Source organism: Hylobates moloch, unplaced genomic scaffold (genome assembly GCF_009828535.3).
Source record: "Hylobates moloch isolate HMO894 unplaced genomic scaffold, HMol_V3 SCAFFOLD_8, whole genome shotgun sequence".
In the NCBI taxonomy this organism is placed as follows: domain Eukaryota; kingdom Metazoa; phylum Chordata; class Mammalia; order Primates; family Hylobatidae; genus Hylobates; species Hylobates moloch.
The window spans coordinates 110,798,982-110,811,925 of NW_026652283.1; the positions used below are offsets into that span (position 1 = coordinate 110,798,982).

Genomic DNA, 12,944 nt, shown 5'->3' on the forward strand with positions numbered 1-12,944 from the left:
CCCAGCACTTTGGAAGGCCAAGGTGGGCAGATCACCTGAGGTCAAGGGTTTGAGACCAGCTTGCGCAACATGGTGAAACCCCATCTCTACTAAAAATACAAAAAATTAGCCAGGCATGATGGCGGCCACCTGTAATCCCAGCTACTTGAGAGGCTGAGTCAGGAGAAACGCTTGAACCTGGGAGGCATAGGTTGCAGTGAGCAGAAATTGCGCCACTGCATTCCAGCCTGGGCCATGAGAGCAGAACTCCGTCTCAAAAAAAAAAAGAACAAAAGAAGTGTTCACAAGCATATGAAAACGTACTCAATGTTCTCTAATCTAGAAATGCAAATAAAAACTACAATTGGGTATCACCTGATACCCACTAGGATCATTGCTATCAATAAAATAGAAAATATCTTTGGCAAGGATGTAGAGAAATTGGAAACGTACCGTTGTAGGAATTGTAAAATGGTGCAATCGCTATGGAAAATAGCTTGGAGGGTCCACAAAAAAATGAAAAATATAACTATCATATGATGCACCAATCTCATTTCTGCATGTATATATATTAAAAATGTAAAGCTGGATTTTGAAGAGATACTTGCCCACCCATGTTCATAGCCACACTTTTCACATTAATCAAGAAGTAGAAGCAGACCAAATGTTCATCCACAGATTTATGTATAAATAAAATGTAGTCTCTACATAAAATGGAAAATCGTTCAGCCTTAAAAAGGAAAGAAATCCTGTCACATGCTACAACATGGATGAACCTTGAGGACATTATGCTAAGTGAAATAAGCCAGTCGCAAAAAGAAAAAATATGATTCCATTTATTCGAGGTAAGTAAAGTTGTTAAATTCATATAAACAAAGTAGAATGTTGGTTACAAGTGGCTGGCATGAAGGGAAAAAGAGGAGCGCTTTAATGGGTATAGAGTTTGAGATTAGTGAGATGAAAAAGTTTTGGAATTCTGTTCCACAACAGTATGAATATGCTAATGTGAAACAGTACTGAACTGAATGCTTAAAACTGTTAGCATGGTAAACTCAGTGCAAAGCTTCAGTAATCAAGAGTTAGGCTGATATAAAGCTCAACAGCTAGATCATTGCAGTGTAATCAAGTGTCTAAAAATAATCCCTTACATTTATGGTCTGTTGATTTCAAAAAGAGTTTCAGAACAATTTGGTGGGGAAAAGTAGTCTTTCCAGTAAATGATATTGTAACAACTGAATATCCACATGTAAAAGAATGAAGTTGAATCTCTGCTTTCTATCATACAAAAATGAACTCAAAATGGGTCAAATATCTAAATATAAGAGCTAATGCTACAAAATTTTTAGGAGTAAGTCTTTGTGATGTTGGATTAGGCAATGATTTCTTAGATATAAAATACACAAGTAACAAAATAAAACATAGGTAAACTGGATTTCACCTAATTAAAACCTTTTGTGCTTCAAAGTGATAGGGACAGGAGGCAGGGAAATTCTGGGCAGAAGAGGGTGGATCCCCAGTGAGGGCTGCAGCCTCAAGCTGAAAAGCCTGATATGGTGGCCCAAAGTGAGAACTTACATCCTTGATTTCCTGCTCAAATGTTGCCTTTTCCAAAACCACTCCTGGCCTGCTCTGCCCCTGATTCCTGTGCCCGTAAAAGCCCCAGGCTCAGCCAGCAGAGAGAGGAGAAGCAGCTGGACATTGGAGACTACAGCTGGATGTCAGAGAGAAGCGGCTTGACTTCAGAGGGACGGTCTGACAGCATAACTTCTGAGAAGAATCTGGCCAGAGACAGCCAGACTTCAGTGGAGTTTACCTTCCCACTCTGTCCCCTTTTCAGCTCCCCTTCCTGCTGAGAGCCACTTCGATCAGCAATAAAATTTCCTGCATTTACCATCCTCCAATTTGTTTGTGCAACCTCATTTCTCCTGGATGCTGGTCAAGAGCTCAGGTGCCACAAGTGTGGTTGCAAAAGGCTGTCACACTGACCCTTTGCCCTTGCTGGCAGAAGGCAGCCACCTCACGCAAAAAGGCAGAGGATCCACTGAGCTGTTAACACTTAAGCCATACATATGCAGACAGCCAAGCTAAAAGAGCACCCAAACACTTCCTCTGGGACTTCAGGGGTCACTGGCACCTCTCCCCAGATGTTACTGCGGGACCAGTATAGAGTTCACTCCTGCTGGTGCCCAAAGGCATTCACCCCAGCTGCCGAACCCACTCACCTGTTTGCTCCCTCCAGCAAGGGGTGGAACACAGCAGGTTTGAGTGAGTGGAGTGGCTGACTTCAGTGCTCATATACTCCCATTTCTGCCCATGAAGCGGTCAGGGAAATATCCTGCTTCAAAAGGACATCATCAAGAAAGTGAAAGGAAAAAAATGAAAAGACCTGCAAAATGGGAGAAAATATTTTTTTTGGTTTTTTTTGTTGTTTTTTTTTTGTTGTTGTTGTTGTTGTTGTTTTTTTTGAGACGGAGTCTCGCTCTGGAGAAAATATTTTTAAAGTACATATCTGATAAGGAAATTATATCTAGAATATGTAAAGAAGTCTTACAACTAAATAATAAAATTATAAATGTTCCAATAAAAAAGGAAAATAGGATTTTAACAGGCCTTTCTCTAAAGAAGATATACAAATGGCTAATTAGCACATGAAAAAAAGGTGAAGGTCATTAGTCATTAGGGAAATGCAAACCAAAACTATAGCATACCCGTTCATACCCATAACAATACCTAAAGTAAAAGGGACAGATGTTAGTGTTTGTGAGGTTGGAGGGAAATTGGAACCCTAATTCGCTGCTAGTGTGAATGTGAAATGGTGCAGCCACTTTGGAAATGACTCTTAAATGAATAAACAAGATTACCATAGGACTCATTAATCCCACTCCTAAATATATGCCCAGGAGGAATGAAAACATGTTTACACAAAAACTTATACATGAATATTTATAGCAGCATTATTCATAGTAGCCAAAAAGAGAAAATACTCTAAACATTCATCAATTTATAAATGAAGAAACACAATTGGTATATCCATACAATGGAATGTTATTTAGAAATAAAAGGACATTAAATAGTGATTTATGCAACAACATGGATGAACTTGGAAAACATGTTAAGTAAAAGAAGCTAGTCATAAAAGGCTACATTTTGTATGATGCCATTTATTTCAAGTGTCCTGAGTAGGCAAATCTGTATAAAGAAAATGTAGATTTGTGGTTGCCAGATGATCCCTAGCGAGGGTGGTGGAAGAGATTTGGAGAATAACTGCTGGTGGGTATGGAGTTTCTTTAGGGAGTAAATGTTCTGAATGTAGATAGTGATGGTGATTGCACAACTTTATTAAAAATCACTGAATTATATGGTTCAAAAGATATACTGTGAATTGTATTTTAATAAAGCTGATACTTTTTTAAAGTTATAGTAGTTGATACTTTATCATCATATAATAAAATTAACACACTTTTTTAAGAGAAAAATTTTCCTTTTTATACTCATATTTTAGTGTACTTTTACAAAGTAGTTTATTAATAACAATTTATTTAAAGCAGATAATGTTACAAGCAGTTGAATTTTGCAGATCACATATCAACAAATAGTTTTGGTGATGAACTGATAATTAAATTAGACCTTCCTTTAATTTCATTTAAAGCAAAGAATTAAACACCACCTGACTTGGAAAAGGATTTGTTACTAGTCATTGTTTATTCATCTCCTCAGAACATATCTAAAAAGGCATTGCCAAGGTATATCATAATGACTGTTCATTGTATGTGTTACATTTTTTTTGTTTTTTGAGACGGAGTCTCGCTCTGTCGCCCAGGCTGGAGTGCAGTGGCGCAATCTCGTCTCACTGCAAGCTCCGCCTCCCGGGTTCACGCCATTCTCCTGCCTCAGCCTCTCCGAGTAGCTGGGACTACAGGCGCCTGCCACCACGCCCGGCTAATTTTTTGTATTTTTAGTAGAGACAGGGTTTCACCGTGGTCTCGATCTCCTGACCTCGTGATCCGCCCGCCTCGGCCTCCCAAAGTGCTGGGATTACAAGCGTGAGCCACCGCGCCCGGCCTTGCAAGGTTTTTAACAACAGCAAAAAAAAAAAAATGTCAGCACTGTCATTGTAAATATTTAGACAGCTTGAGTGGGACGAATTGTTTTATTTTGTGAAACAGGAGAAGGGTGGCTGGGAAAGGGGACGTGGGAAGTGATGTCTCCTATGGCACACAGGTGTATGTTCTCAGGCAAATCTGTCTTTGAATTTGAGGTTGTGTATACATGTTCCTTTAAAATGATGCCTGTGCATCTTCCTGAAAGTCTTTGTCTGTCACCTGGGCTGGAATGCATTGGCACAATTATGGCTAACTGTAACCTCAACATCCTGGGCTCAAGCCATCCTTGCACCTCAGCCTCCAGAGTAGCTGGGTCCGCAAAGCACGTGCCTTCACAACCAGCCAATTTTCATATTGTTTCTAGAGAGGGATGTTACCCAGGCTAGTCTTGATCTCCCGGGCTCAAGTGATCCTCCTGCCTCAGCCTCCCAGGCAGTGCTGGGATTACAGGCATGAACCTCCATGCCTGGCCTCCTTTATATTCATTTTTATTTATTTATTTATTTTTAAATGGACTCTCGCTCTATTGCTCAGGCTGGAGTGCAGTGGCACAATCTCGGCTTACTGTAACCTCCACCTCCCGGGTTCAAGTGATTCTCCTGCCTCAGCCCCCCGAGTAGCTGGGATTACAGGCACCTGCCATGACATCTGGCTACTGTGTGTGTGTGTGTGTGTGTGTGTGTGTGTGTGTGTGTGTGTGTTTACAGGCGCCTGCCATGACATCTGGCTGTGTGTGTGTGTGTGTGTGTGTGTGTGTGTGTGTGTGTGTGTGTTTAGTAGAGATGGGATTCCATCATGTTGGCCAGGCCGGTCTTGATCTCCTGACCTCAAGTGATCCACCTGCCTCAGCCTCCCAAAGTTCTAGCATTATAGGTGTGAGCCACCGCACCCAGCCTCTGCTAGTTTTTTAAAGCATATCTCCAGAAGTCTGCTTTCTCATTTTGAATACTGTAGGTATTCAAATGAATTCAGTAGGTACTGTTCTACCCTACTGTTATTCTTTTGCAAATGAATAGCATGGCCTTGAAAAGCATACATTTGTGCATAGTAGTAGTGTATACAGGTATATTTATTTATTTGGGTGGTTGATTTTTATTGTTTTTTATTTATTTATCTATCTTGAGACGGAGTCTTGCTCTTGTTTCCCAGGCTAGAGTGCAGTGCACGATCTCTGCTCACTGCAACTTCCACCTCCCGGGTTCAAGCAATTCTCCTGCCTCAGCCTCCCTAGTAGCTGGGATTACAGGCCTGCCACCGCACCTGGCCAATTTTTGTATTTTTAGTAGAGACGGGATTTCACCATGTTGGCCAGGCTGGTCTTGAACTCCTGATCTCGTGATCCACCCGCCTCGGCCTCCGAAAGTGCTGGGATTACAGGCTTGAGCCACCGTGCCCAGCCACAGGTATATTTTGATGTTTGTACACTTTGTATTCGTTTGGACTACATTTTGCTAGAGATGATACCTGTGACACTTGTCTGTGCTCTGTGTTACTCCCCTGCACTTGTGACAGATGTATCTTGCTGTCTATATGGAACCTAAGAATCCTCCACAGCTGGCAGCTTCTACTAGTTGTTTGGAATTAGAATAAGAGGTGATTCTCTGTGATAGCAATTTTGTTAGTTTTCTTAGTTTGTTTATATCTTTGCTCTTTTTGTAGTTTGGATTTTCTAATGACTTTATTAATGCAATTTCCTTTTGTTAAACTTTATTGTCCTTAAACCAGCTTGGAGACATGCTGGGAGATAATTTTCCATGGGTCTCACCCTTTCCTGTATGTTTTGTGAACAGAGGCTGTGGCTGCCTTTGTTCTTGACTATCTTTTCAAGATTATTTCTATATACAGTGAGTAGCTTTGGAAGATGCTGTAGTGACTTCACAGCAGCAGTCAGGTTTGCATATCTCCCTGGAAGGTAGAGCTGGCGTCTCCCGCTAGTGCAGAGGGATAGGCATATTTCCCATGATTAAAGATTCCACCTCCTGAAGGTTAGGGTTTCTCTCCTGTGATGCAACACACTGCGTGTGCAGGTGGCCTGTGGCCCTGTTCAAGTTGCTCTGTGGTATTTGGGACTTGGGGAACTAGAGCCTAGTGGTCACAAGATAATGTTGATATTCTGGCTGCCCCTGTTATTGTGAGTAATGAATAGCTTGTCTCTCACCCAGGAGACTTTTTTCCTCTGCCAATATTTATTAGCTTGTGACAGGCTAACTTGTTAGCTTGAAAGTAGTGTGAATCTCAGATCCTTCACAGGTCTTGATAGTATGTAGGTAACACAAATAAATGCATAAACAGCTATCTGAGTTCAGCTCAGAAATGTCAGTTTTTACCCATGTTTTTCATTAAAAACTCTATTATGTATTGTATAAACGTAGCATTGGTTTTTCAAATTTTTTTCTACATTATAATTTTTTGGTATAAGTTTGCTATTTATATTTAATGAGAATTTTAAAAGCATAGTAAACTATGTTTTTAGTGCACTAAAATTGTATGTATGTTTGTATAAACTTGTGTTTGGTTTGTTTTTGTTTTTCGAGATACAGTTGCACTCTGTCGCCCAGGCTGGAGTGCAGTAGTGCAGTCTCGACTCGCTGCAACCTCTGCCTCCTGGATTCAAGTGATTCTCATGCCTTAACCTCCCGAGTAGCTGGGACTACGGGTGCCTGCTGGGACTACAGGCACCTGCCACCACACCTGGCTAAATTTTGTATTTTTAGTAGAGACAGGGTTTTGCCACGTTGGCCAGGCTGGTCTCAAACTCTTGACCTCAAGTAATCCATTCACCTCAGCCTCCCAAAGTGCTGGGATTACAGACGTGAGTCAGGAGCCACTGCGCCCAGCCCTGTATTTGTAAATACGTGTCTAGTTATGTTTTTTGTTTGTTTGTTGTTTTTTGTTTTTTGTTTTTTTGAGATAGAGTCTCGCTCTGTCACCCATGCTGGAGTGCAGTGGCGCCATCTCCGCTCACTGCAACCTCTGTCTCCCGGGTTCAAGCTATTCTCCTGCCCCAGCCTCCTGAGTAGCTGAGACTACAGGTGCATGCTACCATGCCCAGCTAATTTTTTGTGTTTTTATTAGACAGGGTTTCTACTAAACATGTTAGTAGTGGATGGGGTTTCTACTAAACATAGCCTGGTGTTAGCCAGGATGGTCTCTATCTCCTAACCTCGTGATCCACCCACCTCGGCCTCCCAAAGTGCAGAGATTACAGGTGTGAGCCGCCACACCCAGCCTAGTTATGTTTTTAAAAACAAATTATTGTTTGCCTCATCATATATTTATGAATCAGTCTTAATTCCATGAATGGCATAGTGACGTACTGTTTGCCTCTGTTTCAGAATATTGGAAAGAAGATGACCTGTCAGGAGTTCATTGCAAATCTGCAAGGGGTAAATGAGGGTGTTGATTTCTCCAAGGATCTGCTGAAAGTAAGCATGGAACTACTGGTTTTTAGTGTATGCTTATGTTTCTATATTTGCTGCTTACAGCTTAATCCTAAGTAGGCTAAGGATCACTTAAGTATTTTCCTTTTTGCTTTTGGTTTTATTGGTGATGTTTCTTTTAAGCCTTGTCCTTGATTTTTCATGCTGCAAAGTACCTTAAGTTGATAATTTCTAGAAGTCTGTGTTATAATCAATAATACTGAGGTAAGTAAATTTGGAATGGTTGGTGATACAAATAGTGAGTGGCAGTTTTTGTTTGATTTATTTGTAAATAGACTATCAGAATTTGAGGAAGGTCGCAAAGGTATATGCACTACGGAAACAGTGCAGCATTTGCAGGCTGTAATGGAAACAGTTCCAACTGTGTTGAATCCCTAGTCTCAGAGCCACTCAGGTTGTCTCTGGAAATAGATTAAATTAAATTCTCAGTGATTGTAGAATGCCTGAATTATTTGCATTCGGCTTTATTATTGGTAATAATCAGCATGTCTTTCCCCATCATCGGACTGTTTTCAAGGAGACCACAAAATCATCTTTGAAATTCATGCATTCTCCAGCATTGTAAATGAGATTGGCATTTGATTGAGTACAAAATAATGGTAATATGAATATTTGGGGAGTTGTAGGGTAAGATGTATACATCGAGAATGTGGTTTTTACAGTTCTCTATTTGGTTCTAGCTTTTTTAAAAACTTAGTACATGCATAGGTTTCTTTTGGAATCGATTTCTTTAAATGAATTTTTGAGAAAGGTGACATTTGAATCAGCTATGGTATGGAAATGTATGATATGATATGGAAATGTTGAAAGAGAAGTCCTTTGTTATGTTTTATGTAACTTTTAAGCTACATAGAATAGAGTTCTGCCAGATTTGGAAAGTCTTACCTACTATGGTAAATGAAAGAAGGCATTACGATGTGGTATTATGGCATTCTTAGTCTTACTAACTTTATTTGCAGCACATTACAAAAAATTATGAAAAAAAATCAGGAAGAAGAGTAGCTTTAATTTATGGAGTAAAGAAGGCATTTTTTTAGGTCCTTTGTACAGCAAGTGCTGCCATTTCTAAAGGTAAAATTCTGAATGGGAGCAGGAGATAAATGGTGCAGGATTGTGACATGATAAAGATGTTTTATATCTTCCGTTGAATCCATACAGTGTTAACAAGACTTTTTTCGGTCGTGGTATTTGCGTGGAAAATTATGGAGTCTCTCTAAGAGAGGATTTGTGAGGCTTTTATCAACTTATGTCAGAAATGAAAGTTGACAGGAAAATTTGCATAGTGAAGCTTTTAGAATTTAGTGGTAGGCTTATGGTAACCTGCATGACTGTTGGCAAATTATTGGCTAATTTACGGCATGTTTGGTGGTGCTGTATGAAACCCTATATATGGTTAATATACAGTCCAGAGGCTACTGTTCACCTTGAGTAGACGTGTTCTTTGACTTCGTCTACCAAGAATTTGCCAGATGATTTGTTGCTGTTGTGCAATGAGATTATGTTTATAAACCTCAGGGGAAAGTATGTATTATTTTTTTTTTGTTGTGAGAAGATGATAGGGAAATGATACAGAAAATGGTGGTGGTTAGTATGGTAATTGTCAAGTGAAATCTTGATTCTCTTCCGTAACAAACCCCAGCCGCTCACCCCCCCACCAAGATAGTTTCTCTATTTCAGTAGGAATGGGTATTACTGAAAATTTCAGTAAGAAAAGATTTTCTTTAAACCATGTTTGTTTCATTCCTCTATTCTGTGTGCTGTTCGGTTTTCCTTCCCTTTCCTCTTCTTCCTGCCTTCCTTTTCTCCTGGTTTCTTTTTATTTCTGTCTTTTCCTTTCCCTTTGGCTATTTTTCTTTTGGTGTCTTTTTTTCTCATTCTCTTTCTCTTAGGATAGCTATCGCTGGATTCCCTGCTGAGATAAATTATTGGGTGGAGAATGTACTTGAATTCTGGGGGAAAATATAGTTATATATGCACTGCACAGATACATACATACATAGAAACTTTTCAAAGTTTGGTGTCGTCTTACAGGTTTTTTAATATCATGGTCATTCTGTCTTTCTTTGCCACCTTTCCAATCTCCATGTTACAGGCATGTGTGACATTAAGTTTACTTTTTGTGAAATAAAAGGAAAAATTATGACCTTTATTAGGTTTCCTCATAATCATATATAGAAACTGCTAGATTCAATATTAAAAAAGCTTAAAGTTACATAAACTGAGGCTTTTATTGTTACGTATTGACCTTGATACTTTTAGATTAATTTGGATCAAAAGTAACATTTGGATTTATGTCTGTTCAGATTTCTTTGGCCCAGAAGTAACATTTATATTTTTATGTCTGTTGTTCCGTGCCATTTGGTAGTTGGGAACATTTATTGAAGGTCTGCTGTGTGTTTACTAGGTGTTGTGGGATTGGAGAAGATGCTGAAACCAAATGGGCACCTGTCCTCACAGATTACAGACTAATGAGAAACACTGGAGGTGTCTTTCTCCATAAAATGAACAGTTATTCCATGTTGAAATAAAAGTATAAGCCAAATTCTGTTTTTTTGTTGTCGTTGTTTTCTGAAGAGAAAGGGTTAAGAAAAAATAGACCCTGACATATTTAAATGTGTGAGAAATGAGAAGCTTGTATAGTCATTTAATTCAGTTAATTTAATTAATATTTTGCTTCTGAATTTGCCTTATACTGTGTTGAAGGGATAGGTGATACGTTGAGTCCCTTTTTAGTTTAAAAATCCATTGCAGTTTCCATTGTTTACTCAAATAACCTAAACCGATATTCGACTTTTTTCCCGTACAGGGTGTTTAGAGTATAAGATACGGATATCTGTAATAAAAGTGAAAGAAGTTGGATATCAGAAGACAACCAGTGATAGGATATTACTTAGGTTCTTCAAAGCAGAAGGCTGGGAGGAGGAGATGTTTGAGATGATGTATGAGTCCATTCTCCCACTGCTGTAAAGAAATACCTGATACTGAGTAATTTATAAAGAACAGAGATTTGTTTGGGTCGTTGTTCTGCGGGCTGTACAGAAAGCATGATGCTGGCATCTGCTTGGCTAGGGAGGCCTCAAGAGACCTAAAATCATGGCGGAAGTGGAGGCAGGCACATCTTACATGGCCAGAGCAGGAAGAAGAGAGGGAGGAGTGAGATACTCCACACTATTAAATAACCATAGCTCAGGAGAGCTCACTGGTCACCATGAGAACAGCACCAAGGGGATGGTGCTGACCCATTCATGAGAACTCCGCCCTCCTCGTCCAATCACCTCCCACCAGACCCCACATCCGGTACTATGGATTATTATTCAACATGAGTTTTGGTGGGGACACAAACCATGTCAGATGGCCTTTTGAAGTATAAGTAAAAGACTCATTATCTTGGTTATTATTCCATTGCATTTCCTGCCCCTTCTTTCACCCAAAGACATTCTCATATGTACCCCTCTCAACTACATGACCAAATCAAGACAGTCATTCATTTAACAAAATAGGCCAGATCATCTGGTATGATTCACATAGTACAGATAAACACAGAAAAGTTTGTTATTGTCTTACCAGTTTCTGATTAGCCCTGTGATCATGTTTCTACCTGCTCTGCCTATCCCAGCAGTTGGATGTGGTTTGTATTCAAGCATCCTTGGGAACGATGGAAGAGAAAGGGGAGGTTCCGCTTTGGGTCTGATAGTTTTCGTAAAACATTCGTAAGGCTCTAGTAAGTATTACAGCTACTAAGGACATGAATAAAGAGGGATAAGAATGTAGAATGCGGGCTAGCTCTGTATTGTAGGCTGTGTTTTGAGAGACAGTATGGTATGAGAATTGAGATTATGATTTGAGAGCTGTACTGACTGGGTTCTAATACCAGGTTCTGGTACATAATGAAATGAAGGCAGAAATAAAGATGTTCTTTGAAACCAACGAGAACAAAGACACAACATACCAGAATCTCTGGGACACGTTCAATGCAGTGTGTAGAGGGAAATTTATAGCACTAAATGCCCACAAGAGAAAGCAGGAAAGATCCAAAATTGACACCCTAACATCACAATTGAAAGAACTAGAAAAGCAAGAGCAAACACATTCAAAAGCTAGCAGAAGGCTAGAAATAACTAAAATCAGAGCAGAACTGAAGGAAATAGAGACACAAAAAACCCTTCAAAAAATTAATGAATCCAGGAGCTGGTTTTTTGAAAAGATCAACAAAATTGATAGACCGCTAGCAAGACTAATAAAGAAGAAAAGAGAGAAGACTCAAATAGATGCAATAAAAAATGAAAAAGGGGATATCACCACCGATCCCACAGAAATACAATCTACCATCAGAATACTACAAACACCTCTATGCAAATAAACTAGAAAATCTAGAAGAAATGGATAAATTCCTCGACAAATACACCCTCCCAAGACTAAACCAGGAAGAAGTTGAATCTCTGAATAGACCAATAACAGGTTCTGAAATTGTGGCAATAATCAATAGCTTACCAACCAAAAAGAGTCCAGGACCTGATGGATTCACAGCCGAATTCTACCAGAGGTACAAGGAGGAACTGGTACCATTCCCTCTGAAACTATTCCAATCGATAGAAAAAGAGGGAATCCTCCCTAACCCATTTTATGAAACCAGCATCATCCTGATACCAAAGCCTGGCAGAGACATAACCAAAAAAGAGAATTTCAGACCAATATCCTTGATGAACATTGATGCAAAAATCCTCAATAAAATACTGGCAAACGAAATCCAGCAGCACATCAAAAAGCTTATCCACCATGATCAAGTGGGCTTCATCCCTGGGATGCAAGGCTGGTTCAACATATGCAAATCAATAAATGTAATCCAGCATATAAACAGAACCAAAGACAAAAACCACATGATTATCTCAATAGATGCAGAAAAGGCCTTTGACAAAATTCAACAACCCTTCATGCTAAAAACTCTCCATAAATTAGATATTGATGGGACGTATCTCAAAATAATAAGAGCTATTTATGACAAACCCACAGCCAATATCATACTGAATGGGCAAAAACTGGAAGCATTCCCTCTGAAAACTGGCACAAGACAGGGATGCCCTCTCTCACCACTCCTATTCAACATAGTGCTGGAAGTTCTGGCCAGAGCAATCAGGCAGGAGAAGGAAATAAAGGGTATTCAATTAGGAAAAGAGGAAGTCAAATTGTCCCTGTTTGCAGATGACATGATTGTATATCTAGAAAACCCCATTGTCTCAGCCCAAAATCTCCTTAAGTTGATTAGCAACTTCAGCAAAGTCTCAGGATACAAAATCAATGTACAAAAATCACAAGCATTCTTGTACACCAATCATAGACAAACAGAGAGCCAAATCATGAGTGAACTCCCATTCACAATTGCTTCAAAGAGAATAAAATACCTAGGAATCCAACTTACAAGGGA

The 12,944-nt window shown here is 39.6% G+C and overlaps 1 protein-coding gene across 13 annotated transcripts in view; it reads left to right on the forward strand.

Annotated features, from left to right (window-relative positions):
• PSD3 (pleckstrin and Sec7 domain containing 3) overlaps window positions 1-12,944 on the forward strand; it is a 575,483-nt gene that overhangs the window by 327,573 nt on the left and 234,966 nt on the right. For 10 of the 13 annotated variants that reach the window (XM_058443514.1, XM_058443503.1, XM_058443504.1 and 7 more), the window contains one exon: window positions 7,418-7,507. In XM_058443514.1, coding sequence (XP_058299497.1) covers window positions 7,418-7,507 — 90 coding nt within the window. Of the gene's footprint in view, window positions 1-7,417; window positions 7,508-9,926; window positions 10,065-12,944 lie in introns of those variants that run through there. The other 3 variants (XM_058443506.1, XM_058443508.1, XM_058443513.1) reach the window with 1 other exon arrangement.